The sequence below is a fragment of the Dipodomys ordii genome, unplaced genomic scaffold, assembly GCF_000151885.1.
Source record: "Dipodomys ordii isolate 6190 unplaced genomic scaffold, Dord_2.0 Scaffold5, whole genome shotgun sequence".
NCBI classification, from domain to species: Eukaryota; Metazoa; Chordata; class Mammalia; order Rodentia; family Heteromyidae; genus Dipodomys; species Dipodomys ordii.
In genome coordinates, this window is record NW_012267221.1 from 12,148,099 (window position 1) to 12,165,713 (window position 17,615).

At 37.5% G+C, this 17,615-nt stretch overlaps 1 protein-coding gene across 6 annotated transcripts in view; it reads right to left on the bottom strand.

Annotated features, from left to right (window-relative positions):
* The window catches only part of Rbms1 (RNA binding motif, single stranded interacting protein 1), a 225,942-nt gene that overhangs the window by 36,028 nt on the left and 172,299 nt on the right, over positions 1-17,615 (bottom strand). For all 6 annotated transcript variants that reach the window (XM_013029950.1, XM_013029927.1, XM_013029944.1 and 3 more), the window contains exons 3-4: positions 9,195-9,253; positions 2,639-2,730 (exon numbers count right to left, since the gene is read on the bottom strand). In XM_013029950.1, the coding sequence (XP_012885404.1) occupies positions 2,639-2,730; positions 9,195-9,253 (151 nt within the window). The remainder of the gene's footprint in view (positions 1-2,638; positions 2,731-9,194; positions 9,254-17,615) is intronic.

Genomic DNA, 17,615 nt, shown 5'->3' on the forward strand with positions numbered 1-17,615 from the left:
AACTTCAATTGATATTCTAAATTTATATCCCTACAATTTTCTAAAATATAACTAAATATAACTTTGTGTGTGTACACAGAATTAGTGATTATGTTGGAATGGAAATCTTTTAAGCACTGCTTCCTGTAAATTGTGAACAAAGTTGTCAGGAGACAATTGCTATGAATACCCCTTCAGTGGACTCTGGGACAATTTTCAAAACCTGTACACATAATCCCTACATGCTCATACTGTGTTTGAACTGTAACTTGAGGCATTCATCATACAATGTCCTGTAAAAAATAGCATCATGACTAAAGTAGAATGATGTAAATAAGGACAAGAATGGCTGAAAATGTATTTAAAGATTTTTATGTTTCATGGAGTCTAATCAGATGTGAAAAATCAAGAGGCATTCTAACCCCCCCAAAATCAGCCAGAAAGATCTGTAATGAAAGAAGCAAGTGAAGAGACTTCCTTAAGTGATGATTGGCTGGAAGGGTCATGGAATTGGTCCAAAATTTAATCTAAAGCAGCAGCTTCTTAACAGTGAGCTAGAATGGATGGAATAGAGGACAGAGGTAAATCACTGATTACAAGGTGAGATTAAACATTTTTCAAATCACTATGCAGAACAAGTATCACATGTTCACAACAGACTGAAAACCTCATTGTTTTTCAGTACCACAGGAAATTGCTCTATGTGATATACAGTGACCTGGAAAATCACAATGCTTACAATTTACAGACTGTGTTTAACTTCTACCCTAAAATTCAAGAATATGTAACACTCAACATAAAGCTTTAAAAACACTATATGGCAAGGTTACTAAATGATCCCTTTTCTTAGCTCCTAACATCTTTGTCTCAATGGATTTCTTGTATTCAAAGCAAATCCTTATTCTGATTCCTGGGCATATGTTTTTTAGTAGCAGTTAGCAGATCAGGTCTGAGCAGGTAGCTTATTTCTTAGGACTTAGCAGGTAACTTATCTCTTCATCAGAATCCTTTAGCTTCAATAATCCTTCTTTCCCTATAGACTTGTGAATGCTGTCCAGGGAATGATCGTGTGCTACCATTTAGAAATAACAGAGATGTACTCGTTATCTTGCCCATGTAATTGTAACTCCTCTGTACGGTATTCTCACAATAAAAAAATAAATAAATAAAAGAAATAACAGAGAAATTACTTTCTTTTGTATTTCATGAAGCTAGATAATGCAAAATTGTTGCTCTTTTGAAAAGAATACTCAAAATATCAAATTGTTACATTTTAGGGCTGAAAACATTTCCCATAGCAATGGAAAAATGAAAGATGGGGACAATCTACATTGTTACATACATATCTCCTTAACTATACTGTAGTTATCAAATATCAGGAAATAATTGAAACTGAAATTTGGGTAACAAAGTCTTGAGTAGAAGTAGCTATTCAGTCCTGTTACTCCTAGATGTGTTTGGTATATAAATGAATGTCTACAACAAAACGTAAAACCTTAAGAAGTGAGTAGTATTTTGAGGTTTATTCTCTTCTCTAGATCTCAGTTCTAAAACAGATCATGGTCATTTCAAAGGAGCACAACTATACCTAGACTAGCACATTACATTCAGCATGGCCAACTTCACATGAACCTATGAAAGGCACCCTACCTTAGGAATTAGCTATCTTCACTGTTTCATTTTGAGGATTAACCAGATGTGAAAGGAAAAGTCAACTCTATTCAAAGTTTTTTTTTTTTTTTGGTTGGTCTTGGGTTTGAACTCTGAGCCTGGGAGTTGTACCTCAGCTCTTCAGCTCAAGGCTAGCACACTACCACTTGAGCTACAGTGCCACTTCCGGTTTTCTAGTGGTTTATTGGAGAGAAGCATTTCAAGGACTTTCCTGCTCAGGCTGGCTTGGAAACGAGATCCTTAGATCTCAGCCTCCTAAGTAGCTAGGATTACAGGCATGAGCTATTCAAAGTCTTAAATTAAAATATCCTAGATTTTTAGATAAACACCTTGTAGGGAAATAATAATAAAACAAAAATTTTTAGGGACAACATCAGGCCTTTTAATAACTAATATCCATGTATATGGTGCTAAAATACATCTCAAACATGAAACACATTTTAGGCATATTCCTCACCCACAGGAATGTTTCTCAACAATATTTCTCATCTAGAATATTAAAGGTTCACAAAAAAATCTTGAATAAAGTCCTTATAGAACTACTAAAAATATTTATATTCCATAAACAATGCACTTTAAATGTCTAATTATTACATTGATATAATAACATGTATAGCTTGTTTCATTCAAGTAGTAATTTGTTGGAAGTCATGTATGTGCCAGCTACATACTCCATTATGACATTCTTTTGAAATGTGTTTAAAATGGGATAAATTCCTTGATTTCAGCAAACAGTACAGACTTCAAAACACTTCTAAATTCTGGATTACCTGAAAAAAATCTGGTGATTTACTTATGGGTTCTATCATTTACTCTATACATTAAATACTTTCAAATCCTCTACACATTAAATTGAGAGGAATAAATGTCTTTGTCACAACAGCTACTGAGGATATGCAGGCACAGGACAGGTGTGGTGAAGGGAGAAGGTAGGTGGTGATGGGAAGTCTAGCCGTGTCAGACTTCAGGGGCTAAGTTCTCCACTTACCTTTGCCATCTGAGCTTGAACTCCACTGGCCTTCAGGGCAGACACAGCTTTCTGAGCTGCTGCAGGACTGTCGAAGTCAACAAAACCATAACCTGAAATGTGAAACAGACTTGGTTATTTTATGCTAGAGTAAGAGAGTTACTCTTCTCTTGTTTCTGAGGCATGCAATGTAAGTGGGCATGTGTTCCTATAGCCACAGTGCAGTGGCTTTCTTGGTAGGTCTATTTATCCTGTGCCTTATCATGGACCAGACAAGACTCTCTACACAGTAGAGGGCTAGAAGGCTGGAGGGGAGAACTTTGTCCTAGTTTAGATGTATAGCTACAGAGAAACAAAGGACACCTGCAAATCAAGGTTTAAAAAAAAGTGGGGAAGAACTTCAGACAGAGAGGGTTTTATTTTTTAAGGTACTGAGGGTTTTTAATTACATTTTTATTATTTTCAAGTAGCTGTACATGGCAGTTTCTATTTCAACAAATCAATTTATGAATACAATACATCTTGATCAATGTCATCTCTTTCATGATTTTCTCCTTTCCCTCCCAATCCAACATCACCCTTCTATTTTCTTAATTTTGTAGGGTATGCAGTGAATATTATGATTATATTCTCCCTTCTTCATCTCATTGTCTATCCCCCTCTGGTTGACCCTCCCCCAACCTTACAAGTATTCATTTTGTTAGACCGTGAGTTAGTTTTTCTAAGGAGTTATACCATTTGACTTCTCCTGCACAAGTACCATATTTTGGTTAATACATTTGTGTACACTTGTACATAGTCCTGTATTTGTTTACTTCTATAGCTATAAATTAGATTTAGGCTTCCACATATAAGAGAAAACATGTTTCTCTGGGCCTGACTTACTTTGCTTAACATAATGATGCAGCAAGAAGGATGGAATCATCCCACCAAGCTGAAACATGTCAGAAGCAAAATTGCGTTTACTGTATAGGCCAAACCTTCTTAACATGAAAGTACAACCATCAGTACAAGCATATAAAATAATTACATTTTATACTTGATTAAAAGTACTCATTCATTAGATCCTTTCAAAATAAGGAATGAAATGAAAAGACCTCTAGATACCCCAAATAGTTGTCTCAGTAGTTCATGCCCTGAATTCTCAAAACAAAACACAACATGATGAAGCACATAGCTGCCTAAGAGGCTGTGGTTCAAAGCTTATTTACCATAGTTCCACAAACATTTTACTGAGCTGATCATCTGTTTTCCCAGGCCACAACAAATCAAAACAGGAAATTAGCGGGAAAAGGGTTGGGAAAGGGTTGGGAAAAGGGAAGGTAGAGCTGCCAAACACACACATGGATGACAACTCTCAGTGGAAACCAATAAGAAGGAACAGAAAAGCCACTTCAGTGTGAGGCAGGCCTCACACAGAGTAAAGACAAATGGCCCCATGAATCTCAACAGATTATTACTGAGACAAAGTTAAATTTTATTTGATATACTGTTATAGGAACATGGGTCTCAGGCAAAATATCAAAGTTTTTCTTGGAACCCATTAAATTAATTTTTAGTTATTATTATTTGGCAGTACTAGGTAGGGACTGAACTTAAGGTCTCATACTTGCTCAAGTGTATTATCAGTTGAGTCCAGTCCTCTGTGTGTGTGTGTGTGTGTGTGTGTGTGTGCGCGCGCACGCATGTGTGCACACACACGTGTGCGCTTATGTATGTAAGAAGAAGGAAGGGAGGGGGGGTGAGGAAAAAAGGGGGGAGGATGGAGAGGGAGAGAGAGGGAAAGAGAGAGAGGGAGAGGGAGAGAGTGGTCCTGGGGCTTGAATTCAGTGCCTAGGAACGAACTATCCCTGAGATTTTTTTGCCAAGGAAAATGCTCTACTACTTGAGCCATGGCTCTACTGTGGCTTTCTGATGGTTAACTGGAGATCAGTCTCATGGATATTCCTAACTGAGCTGGCATCCAATGGTGATCCTCAGGTCTCATCTTCCTGAGTAGCTAGGATTATCATAAGGGTGAGCCATCAGCACCCAGCTTTTCAGGGAAGTACTTTTGCTTTTTATTTTTTAGAAACTTTTAAGCATTAGGTATTTTAATAAAAAATTTAATGACAAGCTGAGTAATAAATACACTCAATACATTTCCATGTCATAAGTACAAACACTTTTAGAATACTTAGGAGTTATCTCCTGGACATGGAGTTGATGTTGGTTTGCTTGCTTTAATTTTTTAATTGTTATTCTAAAGGTGATTACAGAGGGGTTACAGTTACATATGTCAGGTAGAGTACATTTCTTTTTGGACAACATCACCTCTTTCTTTACTCTCTCCCAGGTTTTCCCACCCATCCTCTACTCACGAGTTGAACAGTTCATTTTCAACATAGTGTCCAGTGAGCATCACTGTTGCATTTTTTCACCCTTTGTCCCTCCATTTCTGTACTTTCACTTTTAATAAGTTAAATTAATTAATTATAGTCTCACACCTTAGCCCTGTGATTATTTGCCAACTTCCATCTATCTAGCAGCTCAAATTACATTTGGCTTGGCTTGTTTTTGACATAGAGTGCTCAACTGTGATCTTTCTGCCTCTAGTTCCTGAGTAGCTGGGATTATAGGCATTTGTCATCATGCCCCAAAATTAATTTAAAATGAGCAAGTATATTTTGAGATTGTGTAGAAGAGGGGGCATAGCTATTGTTGATTTCCAGGTATTATGAAGGAATATTAATTTAGACAGTATTTTACTAATATTAAAAGAAACAGACAGCCAAAGAGTGAAACAGAAAGTCTTAAATTCTGAAAGTCTGGTAGCTTTAGCAGCATTAATAACAGAAATAATGCCTGGTTGCAAAGTAAGTCACAATGAAACAGAGTAGACTATTGATTACAAAAAAAATAGATGCTTTAAAGAGATGAATGTTAAAGCTGAAGCAAGAAGCAGTTTCTCTGTATTACTTGGAATTGGACTGAAATAGGCTTAATTTGATTTAGACAGTAGAGAAATAGCTAAGTTAGGGAGAAAGAGGAGAAGGCTGATCCAGGCCAAAGCTGAAGACACTACTCAACTACCAGGTTAGGAATTAGGTTAAATGTATTTGGAGTGTTATTTTAGAAATCTGTTTATGATCATTTACAATGCCGTGCGCGTGCAGGCACACGTGTGCACACATGCACGCGTGCACACACACACACACACACACACACACACACTTGCTCCCTGTCCCTTCCTTCACTGTTATCCACAGTCTCAGCAGGTTGTATACAAACACCCAGCTACACTGAAATGATACAGCTTCTACTGATAAGACATTTAGCTCCCCCCCCCCCCAATTTTGCTACTGCCAATAAAATGAACAGATCTCAGCTATGATGTAATTGTCCTTGAAGTTACAATCCAGTCACATAATACGAATGGTTTTTTTTTTTTTTTTTTGGTCCGGTTGTGGGGCCTGACTGGGCCTGGGCGCTGTCCCTCAGCTCTTCAGCTCAAGGCTAGCACTCTACCACTTGAGCCACAGCACCACTTCCGGCTTTTTGCTTATGTGGTGCTGAGGAATGGAACCCAGGGCCTCAGGCATGCAAGGCAAGCACTCTACCACTGAGCCACCTTCCCAGCCACGAATGGTTTTTTTAAATCTATTTTCTTATTAAGAGATATAAATAATTGTTGTATTTAGTTAATTGTTTACTTCCCTTTCTGACCTTTGTGGAATACTGCTATAACATTTTGTAATCATTTGTTGAAGATAAATACAACAGGTAAGTATGCAACCTGGTGCTCTATTTTAAAGTAACTATCAGATGGTATAAAATTTGAGTTATGCAGGGTCTAAGGATTAAGTACATAAATATGTAGAAAATTGTCTTTGAAGGCAGGGTTCATGAAATACCATGAAGATCCTCTCATCAAAGTTCTAGGAAGACTTCTCAGGATGTAGGACTAAAAAGAGTTACACTAATCTTGCTCACTGAAATCCAAACTCTCTTTCCCCATAGTGTGATATCTATATCATAGGGATTGTTATTTTCTCTGTTTTTGCTTTGGTTCCCAGGATATTACTCCTACGTACATTTTTCCTATTGATCTGCTTTATCTTCACCTATTTTACTAATGTACAAGAAGTATATATGCTGTTTTATATGCTTACTATCGATGCTGAGTTTCACAATCAACCCTTTGTGAGGGTTTTGGAATTTTTTTTGGTCCTGAACTAACACATACAAAATTACTGGTAAGCATTTAAATACGTTTCGTTGACATAACTCTTGAAAAAAATTGCATTTTAAGAAATAACTGGATTTTCAACAGCTAAGATACATGTTATTCAGACTTAAAAAGTTTCCTTTAATTTTGTTCAAAATTGATTCCAAGATACATTTTGTGACACAAAAGTCCTGCCACTTCGTAAGATCTCTATTTTTTCATGCATTTCATTCTTGACTAATTTCTAAGAGTTAAGTGTATAACGAAATTGCTAGAGAAGTACTTTTCATGTACTCTGTAATCTGTTCTATATTATTTAGCTATTCACCTATCAATCTGTCATCTTTCTATCTGTACCTATGTGCCTATTTACCATGATAAGCAAGAGTAACACATTATCTAACTATACTGTGAGTCCAGTTGTTATTTTTCCTCATTGGTCTTAACATTGCTCCTCTCCCCAAAACACTTCCATTCTCGCTTCAAGATCTTTTCAACCCACTCTTGCTGACCCCTTTCCCTCCCCTCTAGATATCTACTGACACTCACTGTCTGCAGGCCGTGAGATGCAGACAGCTCTGGAGGGTATTATCATTGGTCCACAACAAGGCAGTGTCCCCAAATCCCCAAGTGAAGGGAAGGTCCCTAAAATGCTTGAATTTCAATCAGTTCTGACTTACACCTAATTTTATTTAGAAGCTCCACAAATCTTTGAATACTTTCCAACATGATATGATATATGGTATGATATAACATGGGTTTAGCATCTTAATATTAGGCTTATCAGAAGTTTGTCTTTATCCATACCTGTATTTGGTCCTGACAAGCATACTGTGGAATTAGCATCTGAGAGAGCAGGCTGTACAATAGTGGTTTTTGGTGCAGGGTAAGGTAGAGAATTTCAACCAGGGAGACCTCTAGGGCCTTTCTTTCATTTAATACAGAAGCTGTGCTTTTTAGCATACTGAGCTGCTATGTAAGATTTCTTTTGTGACAGGGAAGAAAAAGAGCGAATGAATGGTAAGGCTAAAACCACTTATCAATTATGATTTCTCTCTTGGTTTGAAACTACCTTTTGAAATCAGCTTTCTGTTTTGTGCCTGCAAGAGTCCACTTTTCTTCATAAAACCAAAAGATTTTTTATTTTCTATGTTGCTGCTTTCCCAGGTCATTTATGAATGCTAAATAAGACTAATCTTGGCAACTAAGTATATGCATTTCCATCTACAATTTGACTCTCTTCTGGTTTAATTCATTTTAAATATTTATTGGGCAGCATTTTCCATAAAGCACACTCGATTCTCTGTCCCAAGGCAAAACTGCCTTAATGTGCCATGTTGATTAAACATGGGCTTAGATACTTTCCACAATAGCTCCTTTAAATCTAGGCACTTTGAAGAAGAGACAGAAATACAATGAACCACTTCAAGTCTAGATTAAAGGAAATGGCTGGCTTACAAGGAGAGGCCCTACCATGAGGTTCATTTATGTTCCACTGCCCCATCCCTACTACTTGAAAAACTAGGGTCTAATTAACGAGGAGATTTGCCTTCTCTGCCTATTCCTGTCAACCTTACTTCAATTCATGGGGTCAGTAGTTAGATTCAAAGTCAGCTGACTCCATTCTTCCCTTTTCCTAGAAATCACATGCCTATTGTTAAGATGCTGGATCATTAAAAGTCACAACCACACAGCATCTGTGCGGCCTACTGTAGATGCCTCCTCTTGCAGTTCATGGAGCTGGATGAGCTCATCCTAATTACATGGAAAACTGAAGGTCAGTGCATCAAATTAATGCAGCAGCATATTTCAAAGGGGTGCATGACCTCCCCTCCCTGGTACAATTTGGTCAGTGAAAATGGGTCTCTCCTTCCTGCTGCCAATATTGTCAACAGGCATTCAGCAGAGAACAATTGGGAGTATTGAAACATGTAATTAAGTACTGCTTAAAACTACTCTATTCTAATTAATAGAGCCAATTTGCACAATATGTAATCTTTTCAGTTCTTTAGTACAGTCCAATGGTCTTCAGTAAGCAGCTCTAATCTCCTCAGGCTCAGGAAAGAAAAGCTATTTTCTAACTCTATCCCTTTTTAAAAGCAGGGGCTAAATGCCAGCTAGTATTTTCCATGTTAACTCTATTGGTGCCAAATCTGGAATTCTGGCAAACTGCTAGTTGCTGTTGGGTTTCCAGCCAAAACTCAAACCAGGGACAAAACAAACGTAAGCAATAAGCTAATATTGTGCAAGAAAGAAACTGGGTAACATAAGAGACTTGGTTTTTAATAAACTGGGGGTCATTTTGAAAGTTCATTCCATCATTTTTCTAAGGTTATGGTTTAGGAAATAATCAGTCACAAAGAAACATACCTTTGCATTTGTTTGTTGTCTTATCCAAAATTGCCTTTGTGGAGACTATTTTGCCATATCTGAAAAAGCAAAAGAAGAAGAAGGTATAAGGAACTCTTATCAATGTCTAAGTCCAAAGAACATGCATATTTTTCAAACATCTGTGAGCTTTAAAGTACAAAGTGTTCTTTACTAAGGAGTAGGCCATGGGAATTCTAAATTTCAAACTAAACTGCAAAAAGGGAATGGCCAGGCTTCTTCCTCTGAGTCTTTGGATTGTAGCTTGATGTTTGGCTTTGAAGAACAGGTAGTTACCTGACAGACTAGGGGAAAATAGGGAAGCAGTACTCTAAATTTTTTTTCCTCTAATAACACTGTCTGTAGTCAAATACAAAGAGAAATACAAGGCCATAGAGCTATTAAAGTTCTCTGACCCACACAGTCTTTATGAAATGTAACAGTGGAAAAGCTGCCTGCATTATTCTATTTATTTTGGCTCTGCAGACAGAGCTGCCTGGCTACAGATCACAGAACATGAGGGTGTGCGTGTGTGTATGTTTAACAAATTTAATAGAAAAAAACAGGTCCCTGCTTTTTAAAGACTTTTATTTTTTGGTTGGTCCTGGGGCTTGAACTCAGGGCCTGGGGCCCATCCCTGATATATTTTTTTTCAAGGCTAGTGCTCAACCACTTGAGCCACAGCTCCATTTCTGGCTTTTTGGTGGTTAATTTGAGATAAGAATCTCATGGACTTTCATGTTGTGGTTGGTTTCTAACCCTGATCTTCAGATCTCAGTTTTCTGAGAAGCTAGGATTACAGGCATGAGCCACCAGCACCTAGCTTAAACAAAAATATATATTTTTTTATACTTACTTGAACACCACTTCTAACTCACTGATAATAATCACAACATTATATTAAGGGGTGAGAATTATGCAAAAGAAATGAACAACTGAGACTATAAAACAATAACTGGGGGTTAAGAACCAATTTGATGAAGGTGTGCTTGAATGTGTTCAGATTTTTTTTTTTGGGTCCGGTCGTGGGGCCTGAACTCTGGGTCTGGGCGCTGTCCCTCAGCCCCTCAGCTCAAGGCTAGCGCTTTACCACTTGAACCACAGCACCACTTCTGGCTTTTTTCTTTTTGCTTATGTGGTGCTAAGGAATTGAACCCAGGGCCTCATGCATGCAAGGCAAACGCTCTACCACTGAGCCACCTTCCCAGCCCATGTGTTCAGATTTCTTAGTGTGTCACAGAAGTTGGGGAGATGGAAAAAGGCAGAATATTAAAATTTAGTTCACTGTTTCTAAAAATAAAGTAACAATGTAATTTAAATATACACCGTGAACCAATGCTCTCTTTTAATGTAAACTTTGAAGAAAAGGACTGCCATTCATGTTTGTCTTTTTCAAATTGAGAAAAAAAATTTTTTTAAACTTGTTTTAAAAATTAAAAAGTTTGGGAAATGCACACAACATTGTGAAGCTTAGGTTTCCTCACTTACATATAGTAACATTCCAAATTCTATTTTTCTATAAATTAACTTAAAAATTTCCCCATTTGGCTACCCCTGCCTTCTCCCACAACATACATAAAAGGATAGGGGCTGGTGGTTCATACCACCATCTAGAATTATAGAATTCTAGCTGCTTGGGACACTGAGATTGGAAAGACATAAGTGTGAGGCCAGCCCAGGCATACACACAACATCAACTTATAGCTGGGTTTGGTGCTGCACACCTGATACTCCAGCTACATGGGAGGCAGAGTAGGGGAGGATCATACTTCCGGGACAATTTATTTCAGTGGAAAAAGCAAGACATGGTAGCAATACACCTGTCATCGAAGCTACAGTAGGAAATGTAAAAGTGAATTTTTGTCCAAGTGTAATCCTAGGCACAAAGCAAGAGCCTATCTGGAAAATAACCACACACTGGGAAAAAAGGGCAGGAGGTTTGGCTAGCAGTAGTGTCTGCCAAGGCTCTGACTTCAAACCCCAATATTTCAAAAAGCATATGAACAAAACAGTAATAACAAGAGTCTTGAAAGTTTTAGGAAATCTAAGTACCTGAGTAGCTTTCTAAACTACTATGACTATTATAGACTTCTATTTTATGCATTGAAGCCAGATAAAATATATTTGGGAATAAACAAATGGCTTGAACTGCTTCATTCCTCTCTTTCACCTAATTTTCCCTCTTTCCAATCTGTGTAATCATGTAGTCAAATGAGGACTAACTAGGCATGAAAACAAAAACAATTCAAAGTTCACGTGACCGTTACATCTATCAGGAAAATGTTGCACAAACATTTTCAATTCTCTGTAGATATTCTGAGGATTTATAACAATGTTAGCACAGATCACTAAGCTTACAATTTGTTTTAAAAAATTATGACTTTTTTAAAAAACAAGTGATTTAAAGTCTGCCTTTTAGCAAGCACTTAGCTATATAGATTATATGCCCAGCACTACCAGTATTCCCTCATTTGCACAAGTCTCCAGTGAAAACATTGTTAGGTTGCATCCCTGATGTATACTTTTTTAAAAGTGGAGAAAAGTTGATACAAGTCCAGATTACAACAAGGGGACTGAGTGTCATGAGACTGAGAGACTATGTCTGATGACTCAGAAGACAAGACCTTTTGTCAACCATACAGAAAGCCATTTTTGTGAAGGTAAGGGGCTGCGCTGACACCACTGGCATTGCAGTCAGCATTGAATGATGGGAAAGACATGGAGATGAGGGAGCAGGGAAAGGGACAAGGCTCTGGATAACCACACCCTTTCTCCTTGTGGCTCTTTTCGATTTCTGCTACAGATGATGACAGTCTTCCATTCCCATCTATGTCTCCTGTTTCTTTCTTCCCCTCTGGGATTTAATATTTGATTATCAACCCTTCCTTTACTTAGGGACTTCATGAATTTCCCTCCATGATGCCCATTTCTCCTTCTTGGCTTTTGAAATCCTATCAATTCGTTAGTGTTTGTCTTTATTTCTTTCTATTTAAACATATTAATATTACATTAAGATATGAAAAGTCCCACCTTTTTCCAAATCTCATCTTAACGAGCACGCCAAATATACTCCGCACCCCCTCTTCCCTGTATCTCTTTTCATTCACTAGTGCTGTCCCTCCTTCAGTCTTCTACCAAGCCAAGGACAGCAGCATTTCAGTCACTCCTGAGTCTTGTCAGTCAACAACTCTGCTGAGTTTTATCTGTGATATATTTCAAAAATTAGATCCTTCCTATACTGCCCAGACCTATGCAAAGTCATCTATGCAAAGTTCTCTCAGCATCTTGTCCTTCCAGGGGGAGCTGACTGATATTAACCCCAAACACTACTTTAACTATGTATCTGCTCATTAATCCATTCAACCCATGCTCCATCCAGAGGACTCAAACATTATCTTTTCTGTGAAAACATCCCTAATTTCTACAACCATTTAGCTGGCTATTATATAAAAAGACAGAGAAGGGATTACATTTACTGAGTTCCTACTTATGTTCTTGGCACTGGGCCAATTACTCTGTATGCATGATGTCATTTACTTCATAGCCCTATGAAGTAAATGTTATTATCCCCTACTTTGCAACTTTGCCTGGAATCCTAAAGCTCAAAAAGTTAAGTGTCTTAAATTTTCACTGGTTTATCTATGAAATTATTTTACGAAGCAATGTTTTCTTTATATTTTCAGAGTAAGAAAGGAGAGAAACAGAATATATGAGTCTCCTCTATGGCATCGAAACAAGTTTTTCAAGCCCACATAATTCTTCTTTGCTTTAAACAAAAGAAACAAACATGTGGCTCATGATTGAAAGAGGGATAAGGAAAGAGATATTTCTGTAATGTATCAGTTTTACTTTCCATTGTGGTTTTCATTAAGATTTGCGAGTTAAAATTGAGGGACCACGATTTCCAATAAAGTTAGAAGATGGTTTTCATTCTGTCCATATGGTTACTCACTGCTGGCTCTGTGCAAACAAGTGGGTCAGGAGACCACTATCTAGAGTCACCTGAGGGGTCCTGAAGGGTTTCTTCTTGTAAAAATATCTTCTCTTTGGAGTGGTTCACTTATTTGCATCACTCACAGTCAAAACACTCTCATAGAAATACAGAGCCCTTCCTGGAATCTGTAATACTAAATCACACAGGCCCTGGTTAACTCATTAGGTGACTGTGGAATGGAACCCAGAACAAGAACAGGACACATAATGAGATACAAGAACATGATAGATGTGAAGCCTTACAAATGACAAATGACAGGGATGGGTTGAAATGAAGGCAAAAGTAAGAAAGAAAAAACAAGAAAAGGGCCAGGAAAGTCTAGAGCATGGGCAGAGTTCTCTATCAGATGCAGTCTCCAGGAAGGGGACAAAGGAGCCGCAGGGCAGAGGAGTCACAGACTCCCTCTGTTTGTTTATTTGTAGTAAGATTTACTCATGGGAGGGGCATTACTGATAATTAGCATTTAGTCTATTTTCAAATTCCAGTGTCTACAAGATTCATAGGTATTTGGATACAAAATTCCTTAAGCAACCAGATTTTCATTTCCTTCTCTTTCTATCTGCACCTTAATTTGTTAAAACAAACAAACAAATAAACATTAAAGCTACCAGCATGACTATGTTTACTGCAACATTATTTACCATACCTAAGATATGGAAACAACCCAGATGCCCCTCAGTAGATGAATGGATCAAGAAAATGTGGTATATATACACAATGGAATTCTATGCCTCCATCAGAAAGAATGACATTGCCTTGTTTGTTAAGAAATGGAAAGACTTGGAAAAAATTATATTAAGTGAAGTAAGCCAGGCCCAAAGAAACATAGGTTCCATGGTTTCCCTTATTTGCAATAAGTAGTATATGTCTAAGACAAGCAGAAATGGTCAGATAAGCTGATGTTAAGTGAAATGAACCTCAAGTTAAGAACTCAAATGTTTTTTCTTTCTTGCTATTGTGTCTAACATATTTATAAGATATTTCTTTGTTGCTTTGTATGTTCCTCCCCCACAGTATAACCCCTGTTTTCACTGTATTTGATGTTGGTATAATTTGTGGAGGGGAAGGGAAAAAACCAATTGTTTAAATAGGGATACAGGTGGACCCTGTGACTGTGATGTACAAGATGTTATGTGGAAAACGAACTTTACAACTTTAGTGGTGGTGGGGGGGTTGGAGATGGGAAGGGATGGTAAGGGGAAACAATGGGGGAGACAACAATGCTTGATAAGAAACATATTCATTACTTTGCTTGTGTAATTGTAACCCCTCTGTACGGTATTTTCACAATTAAAAAAAGAAAAGAAAAGAAACACAGAATACACTGGGACAAACAGGCTCCCTGACTGGGGCATTTCAAACTCTAAGAACACCACGGAGGTACATCTGCACGAATGCAAGTCATAGAATTTTATGGAAATAAATGTCTATGAAGATTCTTTGGGTCTTTGGGTTTTATCTAGCTTCAAAGTAACAAGGCTCAGACCACAGCTCTGGATACCCAGATTATAATATTCTTTGCTAAGAGTGGATAATCCACTCCAGAGGAAGCTCTGGCAGAGAAAGGATAAAGAGTAATTAGGAGACTTGACTGCAGAATAATTAGAATTTCAAAGGGAGGGAGAAAATAATGAATAAAACCTCCCATTTAGCCCTGCTGGTCCAAGTGAACACGGCTGATAAGCCTCATTGCTTAGAATCTACTACAACTCCCTTCGCATCAGTCACTTCTCTGCCATTTCCATTTATAACTTAGTCTTCTTTTATCTGCTATGATACAGAATCAAATATGTGTTAGCTTGACCTTTCTAAAGCAGTTTTCTCCTCTGCCCCCACTATTTAGTCCCTCAAAATCTACCTTTCTTGTTAACTTGGTTTAATTATAAAAGTAATACACATTAGTATCATTAGAAACCAGAAAAGTAGGTTGAAAAATTAAAAGTACCTGAAACTTGGATATGAATGTTAGTGCACATCCTTGCAGATTCTCTAATGTGTTCTTACCTGTGTGTGTTTGTGTGTGTACACCTCTCTCCCTCTTCTACTGGAGAGCTTGCAGTTTCCCTAGTTACATAAACAGAGGCTTTGGAGACTGGAGTCCATGCCAACCATCACCAACAGGTGGCGATAATGGTTGATAAGTTATTTTAACACTGGTCATTTCCACAGTAGATTAATTTAAGGTACCATTGCAGTGTTTGTGTTAGTTTTGGAATCTTTATGAACATTTTTATTATTAAACTTGAAAAGGCAAAATAAACTAATTTTTTGGTGTGTGTAAATAAAAGATAGTTTTAAGTCTGAGAAAGGGTCAGATATTGCTTATGTATATAGGATAATGGTTTTATTATTTATTTATTGCAGCAGACGCTCTCCTGTAGAACAAAGGAGCCTTTCATCCACCTATCATCCCATGAAAGATGTTAAGCCTGGCAAACGACAATAGTCAGGGATGGGTTGAAATAAAGGCAAAAGTAAGAAAAAAGCCATCTGAAAGCTGATGACCTAGTGAGTTAATTCAAGGAAAGAATCTGATATTTTCTAGGTGATTTAGGTCAGTGCTTAGTTTTCACAACAACCAATTCTAAGCAGGTAGACTGGTATTCCCACTTTATGGATGTGAAACTTGGGAGTGGAACGAATCTACTTAAAGTTACAAAGCTAATAAGTAGCGAAGATGCAAGGCAGGAAGTTTGCTTTGGAGTTTAAAGGCCATGCATGTTGACAATGGCAGAAACTTTGGTCACCAACCACAGATTGTTCCATAGGTTCAAAGCAATTCCACTTTAACTCTGCACAGCTTCAAATGAGGAAAGGGCAGACTTGCCACTGTTAATGTGTGAGACACTGTTGCTGACATTCAGGAAGGAGTCACTTCGCTCCAGACTTTCTGAACAAATAACATCGTTTCACCTTGGGTTTAGATCCACGATATAAATAAGTTTCAATGAAGAGAGGTCACGCTTGGCCCTAAAGCTTCAAAGAATTAACTCACTGATGCAATGCATGTGGATGAATTTAAGGACTACAAGCCCAAACTTCTTATAGTTCAGAGTTGTTAGAGAAAAGGAAAATCTATGTATACACATATGGCTATACCCACACCCATAACCTCCCATGTATCCACAGAATGTATATGCACTTTACTAGCTTGCTTTTTTATTTTTTTCTAATGGCCTCTCAGAAAAAGGGGATTTCCTAAAATTTGCTTTAGCTTTTCTAACAGAGATGTTATAGGGGAAGGAAAACAAAATATAAACAATGACATCTATCTGTTTAGCTAATAGCAAAGTTGGTTGGGGAATAAAGCCTAAAGTAAAACCGATGTAAGAGAAGTGTTTTATCCATATTATGCTGAATACTCCCTAATAGTGAAAATTGTTCATTTGGTAATGAATTTCACAGATTCCATTAGGCTTTACTTTTTTCACTTTGACAATTTTCATGGTATCTGTGAGACTTTTCCAAGACATAAAAATATTAAGGGTGTAAAATGTTACTCCATTTTTAAAAATTTCTCTTGTTTTGGCCCCTTCTGCTTGTGTTGTAAGTGCTTTTATACAGAGAACAGGTAACTATCTTATGTAGTTGGAGTTGAAGCCAGGGTTTCAAGTAGGAGAATGCTTGGCAAGAAAAGCTACTGCAGAGCTAAAGGTCAGTAAACTGAAAACCTGAAGGTGAATGGATCACAGGAAAGATAAGTATCAAAAGAAAGGAGAGTCCAAAATCAAGAAATCAACCCACTCACATTTATAGAATGACTTATAGTATGCCCTTCTCCAAACAAGCCTATAAAAAATGTATAAGGTAACACACTTGCTAGAGAATGGACAATCCTTTGGGGGATGTGAGGCATTTTTCATACTAAAAACCATCTTAGTGCTAAAATAAAAATATGAGAGCCTGTATAATGAATGCTCACCAAAGGAATAATAAGCATAGAAAAAAATGTCATGTTGGACAAGAAAGACTTAGGGGAAAACAAATCCAGGTGGGCAATGAAGGATATGTGAGAGTAACAGAAACTAAGTCTGAAATGGTCCCAAGGTGGTCCTTTGGCTCCAGGAAAAGGAGAAAGGAAAAGAATGTGGCTGGAAATTTCGTAACTGCAGAATGAAATGACACAAGCGAGATTTTAGTATGATTACTGAAAAAGCTTATGCCCCAAGATTAGCCAAGAAAGGTGTCACATATTATTTTTTAGCCTTTTTCTTTGTGTGCTGTAGCAATAACACTCATGGTTCAAGAAATTAAAATGAGGTGGGATGAGGAGAGCTGGGAAGGAGAATGAAAAAGCTCTCAAGGACAGGGGAGATTTAAGACAAAAAACATCTCCAAAGAAGCCTGAAATGCTCAATGCTATTTGCCATCTGAGCAAAAGAATCTATGGTACATGATATGGAGAGCTATGCCATCTTTGAATTCAGAGG